A 21,146-nucleotide genomic window follows, 5' to 3' on the forward strand; every position below is an offset into this window, starting at 1 on the left:
CTCGTGGAAATGCTGCGGCGGGACCTTAATAGAGCTGTGCAGAAAGAAAATGCCTGCAAATCTCAATCAACTGAAACTACTTTGTGTCAAAATACCTCCACAGCAACTGTGATGATGCTTCAAAAGCATAACAAGTCAGGGTAGGTTTGTGTTTGACACAAAATGGAACACTTTTCTTTTCTTCTCCAATCTGGAGTTTATGAATCGTTTAATCGTGATGAATCCATGATTGAAATAACCGTCTACTGAATTTAGTTAGTTGGAGTATATACACTTAAAAAGACCAATTGTTCAAAGAACAACACACTCAGACGTAATTTAGTCAAAAACAATATGCAAAAAAGCCCTTTGTCTATAAATGTTCTACCCAGAACTCATCAGTTGCGTTTGGCTTCACCTGGTTCAAATTCTCCAGAAAAACTTACTTAAGTTGTTAAATGAAAAAATAACAGAATGTGCCAAATTTTTGTATATTTTATTATTATTATTATTTTTAATAACTGATTTTAGTAATCAATTATTGAGGGAATAATTGATTACTAAAATAATCCTTAGCCCCAATCTGGAGTAGCAGCTTTCGTTAGTACGGTAAGTAGCAGATGTGTAAGTCGTGTATGTTCCCAACAGTGTTTTTGTTTACTGCTGGTCTAAATCCAAATGTTAACAACATGTCATTCCGAAGATTAAAAAGTAAAATAAACAGCTTGTGATCATGTGTTTAATGTCGTCTGTCTACAACTGGACTTCGTTCCTCCAGGGAGCTTCAGCCGTTAGTGGTCTGGTGTTTTTATAAAGTTTGAATCCAAACTGCATGAAGAAAGCTTGAGGTTTTCATGGCACTAGACGACAAGTCAACAACAGGGATATAAACATTTCTTAAAGCTTGAAGATGGTCACGGTCACTGGTGCGGTGACAGGAAAACACAGAGGTTTCGTATTTTCTGACGGTAACAAAATACTGCGGCTGCACATTTAGTTTGTCACACTACACTAAACGGCTCCAACTGTCCAAAAAAACGGTGCGTTATCGTGCTTTTACTGGTCTGGTAGAAATGGATGATGGCTGACCCACCAAATCATTAAATTAGGCAGATTGATGCAGAATACCTACATCAGGTGAGCAAAATGTAAAAAACAACTCTACAGAACCCCCAATTTAAATAATAATGGTTTTTTTAATGAGGTGCTTGAGAAAGTGCAGGAATAACCAGAATTTTTTTATTAGCTGCCTGCAGCACAGAGACAGCGCTGCCCCTCCTCCACATGTTGCTGTACAGTGCTGCTCAGATAGCTCCAACACTTATCTCTCTTATAATAAAATCTAATGTGTCTGTTTGGAAATGCAGATTAAAACAGAGATTATATCAGCTTGTTAGAGTCCCAGTGTTACTGTATAAAGAGTAAAGTGGCGAAGTAGCAGATTTTTTTGGTAATAAGATTTAATTGGAAACTAAAAATTGTTCTTTATTCTGTGATTTTTGTAAAGTCTAAGACGCAGAATCGAAATGACATTTAATAAATGTTCTACAGTAAAATATAACATTTACAAATCAACAACAGGAGTATTTTTGCTTTTCTCTTTTAATTTGGAGTTATGTCTTATGAAGGTATTTATGTGTTAAATGTTTTCATAAATGGACCAAACTTATGTAACATTTTTCCAGTGAAACACACTTTACACTATTCACCGATTCACACACGACACACAGACAACTTGGGGTTAAGTGTCTTGCCCAGGAGCTCATCGATATGCGACAAGGGGAAGCTGGAATCGAACCCAAATCCTTCAGGTTGCAACACAGCTGCTGAACCGCAGTGACCATGTGAATTTAACACAATCATAAAACCACGGTGTAAGCTCACGCCTGTAACACGCTGCTCTGGTTCAGCTGCATTTTTTGGCGATACATCAGATAAGAGCTGAGTCTAATTAGGCGACCCGTAAAAGAGTTGCACCTCTGCACTAAGACGGCTAACTGTTGAGGCGTTTCTGAAAGCTAGAAAAGAAAATTGATTGTTTCTACAAAGAGAGACACAACAGACAGAGGTTGAATCAGACAAAGTGCGAATAAGGAGCAAAGCTATTGTTAAATCATTTCGAGGCTGTAAATCATAACCTAAATTGCCAAACACGCAGTCTATCTTGCAAAAACGTTTGCCAAACTGAATTGCCGTTGTACTTTAACATATATATTAGATTTCTGATTGCTTTGGAGAATGTGTCTTATTGCAGCACAAATATAAATACTCTCAGCTAAAGAAAGATGAAAGAAGGAGACATCAAAAGTGGAAAAGAAAAGTGCAACAGACAGCAGTGAACGTATAGAGAAATGTAAAGTTGGGTAATGAATAAAGATTAACACACTGCAAGGAAACTCGTCTGCGTGTGTTCAAAACGTGTTAATTATTAGAAAGCAAAATGCTGCCCAGTAGGGGTTTGTGAGTAAAGCCCCTAACATGCAAAGCGTCTACCAGAGAGGTTATGAAAAATGAAGGCGGTGAGAAGCCAGCGTACTGTTACTGTAATGATTAGCTTCCATCCTGCAGCGAAAACAGAATAATCCAGTAAAAAAAAAATCACTTGTGATGTTTATGTCCTGAACAGCTACACTTTTGACCACCAATCATTTCTAATCCTCCTTATTGTCGTCATCACCATCAAATTAGTGAAAAGACGAGGAAGGCGGAACAATTTGAAAAGAACTGCAGAAACATAAATCAGGTAAATCACCTGAAACAAAATGAAATAGCCGCTTTCTTTTCCTGTTGACCGCTCTAAGTGCTTTTCAGCCTGCAGACCACGTTCACCTTTTAATGCACACACTGACTCAAAAAACAGTTATGACATGGAGTTCACCGTTTTCCCCACAGACATTTCTCCATGTGGTGAGAGAACCTCGATTCAAGCTGAACTCTCGTGTTTATTTTCTTTGAGACGGTACAGTTTGGTTAATGCACTCTCAACCCGTCTAGTTCGCTCTGTTTTCCTGTTCATTCCAAGCATTTTTAGCTCAGTTTTGTGTCAATCTGAAACAAGAAACGTAAATATAAATGTTAAAACAACTGATAACATCATTTTGAAACTTTTGCAACATATAACAAGACAATTATTATGGAAAATTTTAGTAGAAACTGACGTTTAATAGAAGAAAATATACATAGTACAAATCAGCAATATAACAGACGCATAAATCTGTGTGATCACAAATTATACTTTGTTGAAACACCTTTTAATTCAGTTTCAGCCTTTCTGAGTAGTTTGCAGGGAGGGTACAAAGGATCTTAATGACTTCACCGTGCAAAGATTTCAGTCAACATAAGGATCAATAATCCACAACATATATTTCAGTCCAATCATAAGACAATACTGAAGCTAATCAGGGGCCTCCTGAGAGGTTCAGCAACACTGATTGTGCTACAGGAATTTCTAAGAAGTACTAGGATTGTGTAAAATATCCCAGAATCCTACAAGAAAATGTGTAATGGTCTGATAAAAACCAAACTGGAACCACTGAGTAACAATTCCAAGTCAGATATTTGGCACAACAACAACACTACAGTCAAACATGGCATGTTTCTCCCAGTGAAACTGTGTTTTTTGTCAGGGCAGACAAAGTTATGAACGGTTCCAAAAAGCAGTCAGACTTGACCCAAAACCTGGAAAGCTGCAGATGAAGAGGGGCTACATTTTTCAGCATCAAAGTGAGTCCAAGCATAAATCAACATCAACCAAAGAATGATTTCATGAGAGGAAAATTAAAGTTTTGGAAAGGCCTAGTCAGAGTCCAGCATTAAATCTGACAGGAGCTGAAGTGACAGCTGCAAAGTAGAGAAGGCAAAGATTACCAAGCCAAGACGTGGGACGCTGATAGACTCCAACCACAGAAATCTGGAGGCTGAAACTGAATCAAAAGGCGGCTCAACAAAGACTTGAGCTTTAGCAGACTTATTTACCCAGGTTGTTGGAGATTTTGAGCTTTTGATGTGTTTGCCTCCAACAGATTTATTTCCTTTTCAGTTAGACTGTGCAGGACAAACGTTACATTAAAGGTGAAAAACAGTTTTCAAATGATTCACCGTTTTAATTTATTAAACTCAAAAGCCTGGGACGCTTTCAGGGTTGTTTATACTTTGAGAGTCCTGGTACGTGTCTCACCAAGATGTTGCAAAAAGAGCCGTAAATTCGGTTAATATACAAGTCTCAGTCAGAACTTTGAGCATGGCTGGTTCCTGGTTTAGGTAAAACATGGATTGTAAAGTGACTGTGACTCTTTAGGAAGTGCTCTTCACCTTCTTCCTGCAGCCATATTCTTATATCAAACGTCCTGCCTTACCCCATGAGGTTTTCATGTCTCATACCAAGCAAATAAAAAAAAGAAATCAACCAATTAACCGCTTTCATTCCTTTTGTGGTGTAAAAATCAAGAGAAAGGAGTAACTTTCTTCTTCTGGAGTATTTTCCTGCCCAGTCTTGTTTAGGCACTCTTCACACAGAACTTAAAACTTGGACAATAAAAAACAGAAATAACATGAATTTCTCTGCAGGGCCTTGGAGAAGTCTTCTGGGGAGCTTGGAGAACTCAGTGCATTTCCCATTATGCATTGCAGAACGTGGGAGTTCTTGACTGCTTGAAGCATGTATAGATTTCCTGCGGAGTGAGGGAGCATGTCTGAATCTGAGGTACTGCATGGGGGGTCTGGTAACAGGAGTGGGAAATTACCCTAGACGTGTGGCTTGTATGCAACTACATGACTTGATCAACATCCTAATCATGCCAGCAGAGTGCCGAGTAAATTCTCCTGTTGCTTTCTCAACAGTCGGCAGTTACGTGCATCATGTCCTTCAACGGCAACATAAAAAGATCTCACCATGCAGCAGAAATGAACAGTTTCCTAAAAATAAAGACAAAATACAATAGCAAAAAAATACCCAATGATTCATTTAGGAACATTTCACAAAGTAGTCAGTACACCCTTGACTTCGGATGGGGCTTCCAGCAGGGGAGAGGAGCTAACAACTCTAAATTGTACATACAGAATGGAGGGTTTCCACTAGTGTATTATAAGCCTGGCGGGCCACCAGTCTTGGCTTGTCCCCCCCACCAGGCTAAGAGTCATTTCTTAATATGAAATAGGGTTTTTTATACACCAGTAACAGTGACAGAAAAGGCAGATTAAGCTAGGTTTATAGTCGACACCTGTTTGGTAGCCTAAAATGCTATTCTTTCAAAAATGATCATGCCTGCTCATGCACTTTCAAATTTTTGTAAGTTTTTACATATAAAAAGTTTATATGTTGCAGTCCAACGTAAACCACCGCTGCAGTCCCAGGAAGAGGAAACTGATGGTGAAGGTGCAGAAACTAACCACATCAACCACAAGAACTCTATATATGTAAGTAATTCAAATATATGTGGCAGAACTACTGCAGAGTGGCTGGAAAAGCAGCTTATTTAGCAAGCAAAGGTGATGTGAGCTTTTACAAATTTGTATCAATCTGCTTTCCAGATTGATACAAGCATTTTAGAGGTACTGGAAAACATAATCTGGCTTTAAGCGAACCATATCAACCCATCCTTGTTCAAGTTTGACCACAACTGGGCAGATTTACACAAAGTAAGTCTTCCTATAAATTAGCAAATATTTGTCAGAAAGGTAAGTCTTAAAAAAAATGTAAAATCAGATAAACTACGTTTGATAAGACTGTCAGGGAAGATGAAGTGGAGGTCAGGATATGTGCTAAACTTCATCACTTTTGATGGAAACTAGATGAGACAATGCAGAAAAGCAGGTACACCGAGAACAGAAGATGACACAGGATGTAATTTAAAAGTTCCTGAAAGCCCAACAATTGGCAGTGACATTTAGATGGAGTAGAGTGAGAACAACACGGAGGACAGGGGCACTCTGAGAGACGGACAGCAAGAAAGAAAGAAAAAGGCAAGGCAGGAATGAGACGCTCGGCGAAAAGAAGAGGACATAACCGATCCAGTAGAAAGTAAAAGAGTCACTGACATACTAAGAGAGGTCAGTACAAGAGTTAAGACTCGTGTTTCCTGAAGCATGAAAACTCATTCCACCTCTGGACTCCCGGCAAGGAACGAGGTGTAAGGCAGTCCTGCTTCCAAAGCCAAGGCAGTCTTTGTTGTGATTAGATGGAAAACACCTCTTCCTGCTCAACAACCAGCAAAAGAAAGCAGGTAAACACAAATAAACTGGGAACATTAGACAGAAGGATACATGTCCTGGAACAATATTATATTGTAATGATTACAAACATTAAGCCTCCTACTGTTCCCATAGAGGGGTGAAAATCTGACTCCAACTCACTGAAAAACACCACTAAGTCTTCCTACAAGCCTCTGCACATCAAAACGTGTTGCAACCCCAGTAGTGGACAAATCAGAAATAATGAAAACATTATGCGTCTTTTAAACATAAACTTGTTGTCAAAGGGCTCTAAATTCAAGTCCATTGACAAATATATATTCATAGGAAAACTGAACACAAAGCCAGAAATTCTGGGCTTTGTTCCAGGAGTCACAAAACCACATTCCCAAAATCGATATATGATAATAAGGAAAAATGCTTCCATCCAGCAGAGCTCTTGGTAAGTCCAGAAATGATAATAACAGCAACTCAGAGGGAGGCAATGCTCGTTAGCTGGTTGGAAATAAGCAGCACGAAGAAGGTTGGATGACTTTTTAAAACGCAGATTAAACCTTGGAGCACTCTTGTAAATAAGAACATGGAATGGAAACAATTACTGAAGCTGGTGCTCCTGATGCTGCAGCCTGGACATGAAGTCATGACTCTGGCGCTCTGTCCTGCCAGGATTATTATTTCAGCCTAATGATGACATATGCTGTGACTTTAAAGTGCATGTATGGCCATGTGTGCACAAGTCATATTTCTGTCCATACTTCTGTTTTCCTGGGAAAAGGATCCTTCCTTCCCCTGAGCTATTGTTATTATATTACTCGGTGAGAGCTGGTGGACCCATATGGTACCTGACTGAATGAATCAGTCTGATCTGTACTTCAGACCTGCAGCTCCGCAAAAACATCATGCACACACACAAAGCCTGGACACTCAGTACCTGCAGCATGGTCACACAAACCTCCAGGAGCATCATTGAAATACACACAGCAATCAGATCATAAGACCAATAGGATTCTTTATAATTGCAGTATAGAAGGTTTTGCATGTAAAAGGTAATTTTACTTATGTAGCACATTTTCAGCAACAAGGCAAAATAAAGTTCTTGTAGAGTCAGTTCCTGTTGATCTGCATTTCTAATTCTATTTTCAATTACATAGTGCATTAATTCCCAAGCATAACACCTTCTTATGCACATTTTGCAAATTCTCTGATAGAGGTGGACCAAGCAGGCCCTATTAAGCACGCCTAACGTACACCTCATTACCAACTGTGAAGTTGTGAGTGTCACAAATTAGCAGTCTTTCTGAGCTGCTACTCCATTTCAGCTGAACACTCAGAAAAAGCCTTTTAACACATCAAAACGTAACAAAATTGCAATTAATCACAGATTTCTGTGATGTCCAGAATTGTAACGGCGACACTTCTCTCCGATACACCTCCACACACCAACAAGAAACCACACTGCAGTTTACCAAGACTGAAGTAAGAGATTACTACAAAGGTGTAGCCACAACTTCAATCATCCTTAACACACACTCTTACATGCAGCTTCTTTCTTCTCCTCGAAATCATAAAGCCAGGAATATTACCTAAAAGTCTTACGGACACGTGGCCCATGACCTTCAAAGTAAGGTTATGTCCTTCGGTTATAACCTGAATTCATTCTGCAGGCAGTACAGGTGAGTTTTAGGTCTGAATTTAAATAGGGGGAGAGTGTCAATGTTATGGATGTCTGGTGGGAGAGAGTTCCAGAGTCTGGAAGCAGATTGGGATAAAACTCTACTCCCCATTATGCTGAGGGAACAGTGAGGTGGATCGGAGAGGAGGATCTGAGGAAGCGGACAGAGACGATTAATGTTGCGTCGGTGGAAATATGCACACAGAGTGATATTATTAATGTGAGATGTGAAAGATAGGGAGCTATCAAGGATGACACCCAGACTCTTAACCTGGGGTGAAGGGGGGATTTTAGAGCCGTCAACGGAGAGAGAAATACCGTCTCTTTTGGATAATACTGATTTAGCTCCTTCAAGAAGGTGTTCAGCTTTATCGCTGTTTAGTTTTAGGAAGTTGGAAATAAACCAAGGTTGTATTTCAGACAAGCAGGAGGCGAGGGAGAAAACTGGGAGCACAGAAATGGATTACTGTAAGAAGAGCTGGGTATCATCCATGCAGCAATGGAAACGAATGTCAACTGTACGGAAAATACTGCCAATGGGAAAAAGGTATATGATGAAGAGTAGGGATTCTAGGGCAGAGCCCTGCGGCACGCCAGATGTTAGAGGAGAGGAGTGGGAGCTGAAGGACTTAAGTTGGACGAACTCGGTGTGAGATGTGTGCCACTCGCTCGGCTTTGCACCATTCTGCCACGGTAAGCACAACAGCAACCCTGCCTGCTGCTCGTGTAAGTGGGAGATTTTTTATTTTTCATTTTTTATAAGTAGGAAGTACCTCATTGTTCACCTTGCCTATAGTGCGGGACTGAGTAGGCAACTCTAGAAAGTGTTGAGTCGCTCACCAACGGAAATGTATTTCCTTGTTTTATAAGTATAAAGTAACAGCTTGAATTTAAGAACTGCACAATGCCTTTGGAAAGTATCCATAGTGATTAAACTTTTTTCACAACGCCCACAAACTTCAACGGATTGTATTAAGAGTTTATCTGACAGACCAACAAAATGGGTTCATGCTTTTCATGTTTTTGTAAACATTTGTGCAAATATGAAAAGCATGGTTTGTTAGAGGACTTTAGGGAACACAAATCATCATAGAGAGCAAGAAACTAATCAGACAAGTCACGGAGGAAGTTGTTGAGAAGTTTAAAGTAGGAAACAGTGTCACTGCTGCTTAAATCTGCAGCTCAGCTGGGGGAATCTATCAACAGGACAACTATTAATCCCGCAAACTATAAATTTGGCCTTTATGGCAGGGTGGCAAGAAGGAAGGCATTGTTAAAAGAAAGCCACAGGAGATGTGGCTTGCAGTTTGCCACAAGCAATGTAGGGGAAAGCACAAACATGTGGAAAGAAGGTGGTCACATCATGCTGTGGTGCCTTTCTTTTGCAGAAGCTGATGTGCAAAGCTAGTGGTGAAATACCCAAAGGAGAAACTGCAGGGAAAGATGGGTCTAAAAAAGTATAGACTCAGGACACTGAATACCAATTTACACCACAACCATTTCATCTGCAAATACTTCAGGAACTATATCAAATTATTATTCTAGTTCACAAATGTGCACGTTTTAATCTGTCACATAAATAATAAAATACATATAAATGTGTGTTTGTAGGTTGTGTCAAGGTCCTGGATTCAGCTTTTTACTTTCTCCTCTGTAACTCTCCATTCTGAAATCCTAGCTGTGAAAACTACAGATTTTTGTTTTTATAGCTGATGCATCTCACCCAGAGGCCTCCAGGCAGCAACCCTGAGAAAGAAACAAAAATGACAGTCGTGGAGGTATTAGGCCAAAGCAAAAGTAGAAGAAAAGGAAACGGGAAGCATGAAATACAAACATAATGGGATGCAGCAAGGAAAAGGAAGAAGAGCGTCTGAGAGGGGGAAAGAAGCATGTCTCATTGTGTCGACAACAACAGGTTGGCTGTCATTGACAATGAGTACTCCAAGATCATTTTAATGGTAGCATTAACAGGAGTAATCCTCTTAGTCACAAGTACTTCTGCAGAGTGTCTGTAGTGCCATTAACCCAAGTATATCTTTCCATAAATCACCTCAATCCTTCACAATCTTTTGTGGAGATTTTCTGACTAAATGACAAATAAAAACCTTTTAAAGGAAAGGGATATCTTATGATTTTTTTTTTTTCATTTTTATCTGTTTTGATTTGCTCCCTCTGGAAAATGCTTTGACAGTGGCTACTTTGTGTATAAAAGAAGAAGCCTTGAACATTTAACAGGCCATGGAGGATATTCATCACATTCCTGGAGGAGCAGGTACGTGGCGAACTACTTTGAACACTGTGTTGAATTTATTTCACAATTGTTATCTGAAAAAAGAAAACACTAAAGAGCCAAAAGAACAAAATCTAGAGGAAAGATTGCAGGATGAAAAATAAAAATGCAGCCAGAAAATGTCCAAAACAAGAACTGAAAGCAGATGATCATTCCCAGATAAGCATCACTACTGAAACTCAGAGAGAAATTTATGAATAAAATGTTTTCAAAGGAAGCAGAAAATATATTCAGCATTGTTATTTATTTACCTTTAAACTTCCAGGCGATATCCAGTCGCTCTTTCCTGAACAAAGTCTGCTTCAAGCAAAGAAAACCGGCCTTTTCTTTGTCACTCTAACAACATCCATGTCTAATGAACCATGAAGTCTGCATATATACAAGCAGAAAATCTGGATTACCATCAGACTGTGTGTCTCTTCACATTTTGGAACACAAAGGTGATGAGGATAGTTGGTTACCAGTGTTCCCAATGGTAAAAAAAAGAAAAGAAATCCCTCTACTTTTCAGGTTTTGGCTGTTTGAATGCAAAGTGATGAAATCGATGAAACAATTTTCATACATTATAGTTGTATCACCACTTCTATGCAAGTTTAATAGCTAAGAATCACTCAAATTGAGCAGTTAAGCTCTAAAGATCAATAAATGACTCAAAGTGACTAATTTACTGAAATTAGTTTTCAACTCTTCTGCTGCAGGGATTTTCTTTTCAATGAAATGGAAAACAAAAAACAACAAAAAAAAAACATCTGCACTAACATTCAACAATTCAGGATAAGGGACCATTAAAGGAATCCAACCAATAATCACCAAACACACCAGATGAATAAGGACACAGTCCTACAGCAGAATTAAAACAGTCCCAGCAAACACCTCTGTCTGGTCTTGCTTGGCTACAGAATCGTGACTAACAAGCACCTGAGCTGCTTTCTTCATCCGGTCCTCACATGGATGGAGCTCTGTAATACTCTACACTCTCCAAAATCCCTTTTTCCCCTTTTAGCTGAAGAAAGATGTTGAATATGTAATTCTCATGTTGCTTGAAAAGGCTACATTATCTGGAGTGTCTATAGTTGACCTTGATTTATTCTGGTGGATAAAAAAGAGACATGCGCACAAAGACGACAGTGCTTCAGTGTTTGTTTTCTGTGTATTTTACGTTGAATGATTAATATGGGTCGATGTTAAATGGCTTAAAAGTCCCAGCCCTCTTAAAAGGAAGCTGGATTTCACTCAAAAGAATATAAAGAATAAATAAAATGCTTGGCTGTGTTTGAAGACGTTTTGCACCGTGCCTCTGTAAATCTATAGTGCTTAGACAAACAGTTGTGTGAAAATAGAAATGAGTTCAGAGGACACTGTAATATTAATAGCACAGTGTCTGTGACAAAGCAAACAGAGAGGAGAAGGGGCGATAAAGCTTCAGGCCTCAGTTTGTGTGTAATTGATGATATCTCCATCTTTCTTCATGCCCTTCTATCCGCTCCAACTAGCCTCTTCAGCTGACCTCTTGTTTCGTTTCCTCTCTTCTGCTCCACTCACCTCTTTAGTTCTAGCAGCTGCAGTCTTTTCACAATCTCTCATTAGTCCACCGTTTCTATTTTCTTATTGTGGCACCGGTGCACTGACCCCTCATCTGCTCTCCCTCCCGTCTCCGACTCTGTACTATCATTCTCAACTTCATTTTCTCCTGCCAAGTCAGCTCTCTGTACCCTCCTTTTCACTCAACCAGTCCTTAAATTCGCTCCAACCAGCCAGGTCATTAATAGGGAAGGTTGTGCTCTGCTAAGCCTCTGGGTCTCCCTTTGTGTTTGCCGTTTATTTTTCTCTTCTCAGCAACAAGGATTTCTTTTTTGACGCAACGTCTTGCTCATGTTTCCTTTTCTCCCCTGCCAGGACTCCCAAAATCAAATCGGCCTAAGTGAGTAACAGATGACACATGTTGCTGAAGTGCAGGCAGTTATGAGATCTTTAGAGGCTTCCAGCCTTGCCAAATGTTCTGCAACCAGTTTTTAGATTACCGAGAGCAAAGGGGGCCAACACATGTATCTGGGCTTCATTTTGTGTTTTATTTTACTGCATGAAAGCCTATCAGTGTGTTTATTTGACATGGGAGATGAGTAGGAAAGTGAACCAAGACGGCGCACAATCATTTGGGATCGTAAAAAAATTAAATAAAATCATACCTAACCTACAAGACATTTTTGCAAAGGTTCAGTTTATTTATATTGCTACATTATGTTTTATAGCTTTCACATTGATGAAGGTAAAAATACTTGCCATATTTTCTTCATCCACTTATAAATTTCTTAACGTTTTCAGAGAACTTCATATTGGGCCGTTTTCATTTATTTTAGCTCTTCGCATGTACGGGCCGGCTGAATACGACCCATCTATAAAGGTAGGTGAGATTTACTGAAGTCATAAAAATATATTTCCTAACAGAAAACAGTCAGTAGAATGCAGAAAGAAATTCTAAAATCCTGGGTTGTCAGCAGATAGAAAACGTTGGGGAGGAAACGTCCCACGCCATTTGGATCCATTTTACGACCAAAACGCTGTGCAAAATGCAGAAGCAGCAAAATGATGTACATTACGTCGCTTGAGGCTGAATTATAACTGTATAAATTTTAAGTTTATAGTTTTGCTTATTTTCGACTTTCAGAAAGAGCAAGAGCAGTTTTACTCCTTTTTCAGGCGGAGCTCCTCCTCATCGAGAATTACAGGTTTACCAACAAAAAACTTCTATTTTTTATTATTGTTTTGTTCACTATTTTTTGGCTCTTTCACCAAATCTCCACAGTCTCTTTCACAACATTTATGAAGCTTCTCTGAGTTTTTATTAGTTTCAAATTAAACTATAAATATAAATTTTAATTAAATTCTATTAAAAATGGTGACACCCTCACTTACGGTATCAATGCAGAACAAGAGAACAGAAACTGTATGTGTGAACACTGATGGTGGGGGTGGGCCTGTCAAATTATGGGCAATATATATTTTTTCTTTTAAAATAGGCCTGTTTGTAAATTCCAGGGCTATTACTGAAGTTATTTTAAAAAATCCATGCATTTTTTCTCCTTAGTCTTCACTGTAGTAACTGTTGCTGATTTGTCCTAAATTTAATGCACATATGGAGCTTAAATCCAACACATCACACAAACTGTAACCTAAACTATAAACGATTGTATGGAAAGCCAAATGTGTGACAATTAAATAATTTACCCATGTAAATTAAAAACAACCTTGAGATGCATGCATTAAATAAATAAATATATCTTCATCTTCAAAAAAATAAAATATACACTATATAAAATATATATATATATATATAAATCCTTAGATAACTTAAAATAAGAAAAGTAACTAATTCATAAATATTTTTAATTCACTTCAAAGTAATTAAGTTATTTTATCTCTGCCTTACAAATCAAAATCACCCAGCTGAGCTAATGCTACAGTAGAAAATGTGATTGGTCTACAGATGAATTGCTGTGCACCAATCAGATGTTAGAGTTTATTTAATGAAACGCAGTAAAAGTTTGAATTATGGAATCAAAAAAGTAATTTAACAAAAATAAACTGTTATGTATGATTTCACCTGTTTAAATTAGATTCCCCAATTGCTTTAATAACTAAAAATTTGAGACTTTTAAAATATGCTTCTAATAATTTTGGCTGTTGGCTTCAGCTGTCACTGGGCAAAGGGCAAAGTTTATTCATATTGCCAAACGTAGCACTTTATTTAATAACGGATAAGGTTTTGGCATTGGGTTGGGATGTTTCACTGTTGGGTATCAACATAAAAATACTTTTAGAGTTAAGACTAAAAGGAACAAATGATGGATAAGAAAGAAGTGGGAATCAGGAGAATAAGGGAGAAGTGCAGCATGAAAGGTAGATGGTAAATATTAATTAACAGAACGATGTGCATGGAGGGCCCAGGAAGAATATTATGTCCCCAAAGACGTCGGCTTGTCTGAACATCAGTTAAACATGTTTTCATTAAGTTCATGAGGATTTTGGTTTAAATACATATTCTTAATTAAATATGTATAACAAACAATCCAAATCTCATCCGTTGTGTAATACAGCACATGAGGAGAACAATGAAGATGAAAATATTCGCAAGGCACAGAACAGAAACCCCAATCTACCTACTGCACAATATTTTGTAATATTTCTCAATCCCTATCTTGTAGCACAATGCATTAGCTGCTGCGCACACACACACACACACACACACACACACACACACACGCACACACACACACACACACACACTCCCTCTTTGTGTTCGCCCTGCTACCCTTTAACTCCCTTCCACTGTATCTCTCTTTGTCTGGCGCTCTCTGTGTCTCCCAGCCTCTTTGTATGGAGCCTGCCACAACATTTTGATTTACTTAAGTGACTCCATTCTGCAATCAGCCTCAGACGTGAACTGCGTGCTTCTGCTCATGTCCTCTGTGTGTGTTTACGTGTGTGTGTTGTTGAGAGGCGAAACCCGACGACTAGCCTGACATTCATTAGCTTGATCAATGATTGAGTCTTATCTTATCCCTCCGTTTAGTCTCTTCTCATCTTCGACGTGCTTCTTTTTTTTTCAATTTGACCCAGCTCTGCTCTCGTCTTTCAGCTCTGGACGTGGTAAACAAAACGGTTCATTTCTGAATCCCTTCCTCCTTCACTCCCTGAACCATAATTGATGAGAAATGGTGTTGAGAAATATGTAGTTGTTTTTTTTTCTTCGCCTTCCTCCCTTTCATTTAGTGGCTCATTGATTAGTTCTGGTGTTGAGGAGAATTGCCTGCTTGGTCCCAAAGTAAAAAGCACTAAGTGTAATTCATGTTTCTCTGTATGCCGTGGTCGGACATGCCTACTCCTTTCACTATAGACGATGTCAATAAACCCTGGCGTCATCCTGCCGCTGGCAAAGAAACTTGTCTTTTTTATGCTGCTTTTTCCGGTCCCAGTTGATTGACTTGGCGTCTATCGAGGCATCTACAGGCTGGACAGTGGATGATTTTTGGCGTCTTTTCACTCTCTAAAAGACAACGTGTCTGCGGGTATCAGAAGAAAGGAATCACAACACGACTCCTTGCATCTCTTGCAGCACGTCACCTCTGGATGTGAACTAGAAGAATACAGTTGTTGACGAGTAGGCAAAATTTTATTTTCTTAACTTATTAGTTTAGTAAACACTCAAAAATATCTCCTTACTATTAATTTATGGAGATTTTACTATTTACTGCATCTTATTAAAGCAAAGTATGTTAGAAGCTCTTTGATCTGGACTGCATCTATTGGATCTGAATCTGCATGACTGTTTTAGTTTGGCTTATAATTGGATTGGTCTTATATGCCATTGGCAGAGCAGGGGGAAATAAAATGAACTGGAATCCATGTAACTAGATTTAAACTTACTTAAAATGCACCAACATGCAGTTAAACTGTCGTAAAAGCAGAGACCGGAAATCGACCGCGGCATTCAGGTGGACATATATGTAGCTATGATAAAGCATATTATAAAATCACAACTGAATGAATCAATATGAAATATTTTTAAAAAGCAATTAAAACATCCAATTTCAGTCATAATTAAAATGCACGTCTCTTTTTCTTGATTTGACAACTAAATTATACTTTAGATGTACTTCTCATTTGATACATTTTTAACCACCAGACCTGACATGAACACCATGTGTTATTAAATGTGTTTGTTTTTTAATCATCCACTACTTATTTACACCATAAATAAAATTTGGACTGCAATGGAGTGGATTATATTGCACTACTTTGGATCGCCTTTTTTATACTCGAAAGAAATGAGACTAAACTGGACTAAATTGACTGCATTGAATTAAACTGAATTAATTTATGGGTTTTTTTTCCCCGACATAATTTACTTTACTGTACTTTACTTACATAGTTAATGCTGTGTATTGTGAATGTCTGAACAAAATGAAGTAAGCTAAAATGAAATTAATGGGCACTCCGAAATGAAGCTTTAATCTGCAGTCCAGAAGCTGCAGCCATGGCTGCATCCTCCAACGTTTTGTGTAAATACTAAACTTTAAAAACACCATATGTCACAGCAAAGATCAGAATTATATGCTGCCTGTTATGTGTAGATTTAGTTTTGTAGATGAAACACTTGAATTCACCATATTTTTCCTTGAAAATGATTAAATATAAACATAAGGAACTTGGCAACCTCTATTGTTCTCTGTTTTTCTGCTACATGGTCACTCAATAAACAAGCAGTAACCATATTACTGGGTTTTCTTGGATGTTCCCACAATCTCAGTTTCTCTTATCCTCTCCCTTTCCCTTTCTCTTTGTAAGCAAGAACTTATAAGCCAGAGGCATTTCTTTTACTTTGCTTGACTTTCCACAAAATCAGTGGCGCAAAGAAAAACAAGTTTAAGAAGGAGTGCGCAGTAATATAGACAAATAAAAGGAAAAAAGCATGTCTAGATAGAGCAGGAAGTGGTGAGAGAGATATTTTAGAAGGTTGGCTGAACATTGGTTGGTTAGGTCAAGCTGGGACTACTTTGGGAAAAGAGGACCACACACACACTCACAAACATACATATGCGCGCAGCCTTTTAGGCATTTCAGGATCCGACTTCAGAGCTGTTTCTGATTGTGTTTAGACGGCAATGTATATATGAGCAGACGTCTGTCTGTCTCTCTACCCCCATCACTCCTTTCAGCTGTCTTTCTCTTCCTTTTTCTCCCTTTGATGCCCCTTCTCCTAATTGTATCTGACTAATTGTGGTACTCATGGCTTTTCAGCCTATCAAAGTCTGCTTCTTATCCAAATCTTTGCTGTAAAATGGACCAACCCCAGCTTTCAGACCAGCCAATGCAGCTCAACATCTGGTACTTATCACTTTTTAAAAGAAATGGGACTTAAGTGAACTGAAATTCAGAGCTCTGAATGGAACCATTCCCAGTTGGTAAACACTACTTTCCCACTGTGAAGGCTGTGCAGAGCTTCACAGCCTATTAGCACCAGAACAGTGGTTCTCAAGTCATTTTTGCCACTTTTGAAGCTTATTTAGTCTTGACTGAACAAATTAAAGCTGTGTTGTTTTTACATGTCTGACCAAGCTTGTTTGTGTATTTTAATGTGCTGTAAAGGTGCAGAGTTATCAAATAAATTTGTAATTCAGTGCATTTAAGTCAAATCAGCACTGTTTTTCTGCATCAGATCGGTATTGGCCGATACTAAACTTCAGATATCTGCATCGGTAGGGTTAGGGTTAGGTTTTTTGCCTTGACATCAGATAAAATGTTCCCACATATGTTGGAAGATCATCCATTATCAACTTCAGGAGTTAATAGTCACAGGGCTGTAACGCATCAGATGTAACCATTAAAATGGGACTGAGGAATGAGTGTGACACACAACACAAAGCAGTGACAGCAGCAGCCCAGTTTATGGGGGCAAACAATAACGTGTTGATAATGGTCCACAAAAGCATGGCTTGCATCTGAAGCATTTGTTGCATAACTCTGCCTGCATGGGGATCAAAACACAGAGCTCAGTTAAACATGGGGAGGATGCCTTAAACACGACATCTGCACACTGCTCAGGTGTTATAGGCTAATACTCGTTGGTTCTGTTCTAAAGACAACTGTGTAGCATCCAGAACATGGATGGGCTGTGATTTTATATGTGGTAAGGGGCGTCTTCAACCAGCACTGGGATTATTACAATAATCAGACTAAATCACAGCATAAGATGTCATGTTAGTAAAGCAGGCTTGAGGACATGACCTTAAGTATGTCATGTTCTCCATCAAATTGAAACGGGAACTACTGACTTCACTAGTGCATCAGCTAAGGTTAGAAAAAAATAATGAAATGAACCCTAAAAGTCCCTTTACCATGTGTTACAGGTAGGTACAACCGAGCTGCATACTCCTCTTCTTCTTCCTCCTCCTCTTCTTCGTCTGACTCTGGCTCAATAGCGTCGGCTAACAGCGGGTTGTCATGTGGATTAGACTGTGGATGTGATTGGTCAATGACAGGTGATGGGCAGGAGGGGGAGGGCATGGGAGAACCTATGAAAGAACACAGCCAAAAAGGAAAAAAACCAGAAAGATGAATTTAAAGAAAGAAATAAAAACAAAGAACTTCAAAAGTTACTAAAATCTTAAAGCAAAATGACTGAATAATGAAGTATGACGGCTGCTGCTGAAAGCGCATTATGTGACATGAGACTGATGACATCACAGCAGCTGAAAGAGAATAGCAGGAGTCAAACTGAACATTTAGGACCAACAAAACCTTTTGAGAACTTGGTTCTTCACCAGGACTAAAAAGACACCCAGCTTCCAGTTGTTGAAGGATGAACATGAGGAAGAGCAGGCTTTTTGTTGCATCGCCTTGAAAGCAGACTTACAAGAAGAGTGCAAGAAAAATCAATTGTGTATTGATGTGGTAACCTTGGCATTTAGTGACTTGTGAATGCTAAACTGCACAGCTCCCTGCTTGTGTAAATTTGTGTTTTCTGGTCTGCGTGTATGTTTTGGAGGAGCAGAAAGCTCTGACCAAATTTGGAGCAATCCATAAAAATTCACCACCACAAAGGCAGATAATTGGCGGTTAAAACGAACAGAGAAATCAATTTCAAGCAATTCTGTTGAATTTAGGTTGTCTTTTAGTATTTATCTTACTAAAAGACAGTCTTAATTTTATTGATCTACTTATTCATTAGTTTCAATATATTCAGAAACTTACAGTGATTACATTGTGTTTTAGAACCAGAAAAACCCAAATATTTAAAAGATGAAGCATAAACAAAATTTAAACACACTTTCCATTGGATCTCATAGCAGACAAGCACACCTGTCAGACACAAAAAACAGCCTTCAAACAGGAAACACTTCCATATATGGATCTCAGCGTATTGTCGATTTGGATGTCTTGCAAGGAAATAAGAGAATGGATCTTTTCACTTGGGGGGGGGGGGAAGCTTTTTTAAATGGTAAAATGTCAAATGGACATGCGCCTGCAAATTGACAACACATAGAAAAGGGAAGATGGAGCACTTTTGCTACAAAGACAATATATGCAAGAAACATGGTTGAGCTATGTGGAAATAAAAAAGTGAAGCTCAAAGATTTTTTGACCCACCAACAACAGTCTCTCATATTTAATCCATTATTATGCAAAACTTGGAATCTTAGCTTTACGGAGAGAAACAAGAAAGGAACTAAAGAAACAGAACAAATAACTTATGCTGGGAAACCGAGGTGACTGCAGTTGTTGTTTGAGAGATTATCACATAAGAAAATACTTTCTTGTATTTTTATTTTTTTCTTGTTTTCACAATTTTCACTACATTATTTATGTATTCAATGAATTTGGGGAATTTTCAATGTCCAATTATACAAACACTAAACTCTTCTTACATTCTCTGTCAGTACATAATGTCTTCTGATGTCCAATAATTACATTAAATCAATAACTGTCCCGTCTAACAATCCTCTAGAATATTTAGCTGTCTGCCTTAATTGCAGTTGTTGTTTTCACTGGTTCTGAGCCAAATGAGGGTTAAACTGCAGCTGTGGTCTGTTTATCTTTACATTAATGCCTCCTCCACACAGGACAGATGCAGGATTCACTTGAAATGACTTGTTGGATCACAGCAACGTGTTGAACTAACTGTAGATGACCTGATAAGGTTTAAGTGTGTTTTAGAATAACAGCGTATTTAACCCTCTTTTACCAAAAAAAAAAAAAACTGACTGGTCACATGGAGAAGAACACTTTCAAAATCACTGAATGACTCAACAATATCAACAATTTCCATAATACATTAATTGGGATCAATGTGTTGAATGTCACATGCCTGAATTACTACATACACCAGAGAGGCCAAGGTTTTTCTGTTTTGTCACAAGTAGTAATTTGCCATTGTGGTCAACTACAGGAGCACAGAAGGGTCATAACACAAGTGTTGATTTGTTAAATCTCCAAACTACTTTGCTCATACTTTCCCCTTACTTCCTCCGACTCTTTGTGTTTTCATTGGCTGTGTTGTTATGAACCGAGAGCCAAGTTTTCGTTCCAAATGTAACGTCATCTCCCCGACAATATTTTATCAGCTGCCTTATATTAACTTTTCTCACACATTTGCTAATTCAGTCCTGAAAACAGCAGAGTATATAATGAGTATATAATGAGCCACAAACAATTAACTTTTGTAGAAACGCTAAAATATATATATATATATAAAAAAAAAATAAAAATAAAAAAAATCTTTAACCACAAAATCAAAACTTTTTATTTGAGTCACTTGAAGTGAAGACACCTTTTGGTTTATTATCTTCATAGACATGAACAGAGGCAAACTAAATACAGCTTTCGTTTCAAAACAGCCTATATATTGGTACTTTCTTTATTTAATATAAACATAATTCTGAAATGTCAGACATTTTATACTTCTGCAGTTGTTTCTGGCCACAAAACAGTGACGCAGCTTAAATAAAACTAATCTGAAATGGCATGGCCCTAGTCTCTGTTTAATTACGTTTCTGCCTTTTGTTTCACTGAGATAGCAAATCAGATGTATGTAGCATTTTCTATTGAATCCCCATCCCCCACTCCTCTTTTTGAGTGATGCTGGATATTGGAAAAATAAACTCTGTTTGGCTTTTGCTGAGGAAACATGAACATTACAGGATTAGAGCTGTATGAGAGCAATTTTAAAGAGCAGATATGCTCCACTGGATTCCCTGGGTAAATTGGACAGAACCGATCAGCACTATTAAACTGTCTCCTGCAAAGAATGATGCTTTTTTTGTTTTAGAAAAAATAAGCAGCTGTCAAGCTGTGCTGATTTAGTTTTACTGACATTTACTGTTTTGGAATTAACAACACTTCAAAAAGCTTTTACTGCAACCCAAGAACAATATTATATGTCCAACAATAAAACACAATAATTATACAACATCATCTACTCCTTTGGATCACTGTTCCCACAATGTGTGAAGTTTTGGA

The 21,146-nt window shown here is 38.3% G+C and overlaps 1 protein-coding gene across 2 annotated transcripts in view; it reads right to left on the reverse strand.

The window, feature by feature from the left end:
• The window catches only part of tenm3 (teneurin transmembrane protein 3), a 248,719-nt gene that overhangs the window by 130,029 nt on the left and 97,544 nt on the right, over positions 1 to 21,146 (reverse strand). For both annotated transcript variants that reach the window (XM_088006070.1, XM_088006076.1), the window contains one exon: positions 18,026 to 18,202. In XM_088006070.1, coding sequence (XP_087862196.1) covers positions 18,026 to 18,202 — 177 coding nt within the window. The remainder of the gene's footprint in view (positions 1 to 18,025; positions 18,203 to 21,146) is intronic.

The sequence above is a fragment of the Poecilia mexicana genome, unplaced genomic scaffold (genome assembly GCF_051168715.1).
Source record: "Poecilia mexicana isolate PSO_F unplaced genomic scaffold, ASM5116871v1 scaffold_1, whole genome shotgun sequence".
NCBI classification, from domain to species: Eukaryota; Metazoa; Chordata; class Actinopteri; order Cyprinodontiformes; family Poeciliidae; genus Poecilia; species Poecilia mexicana.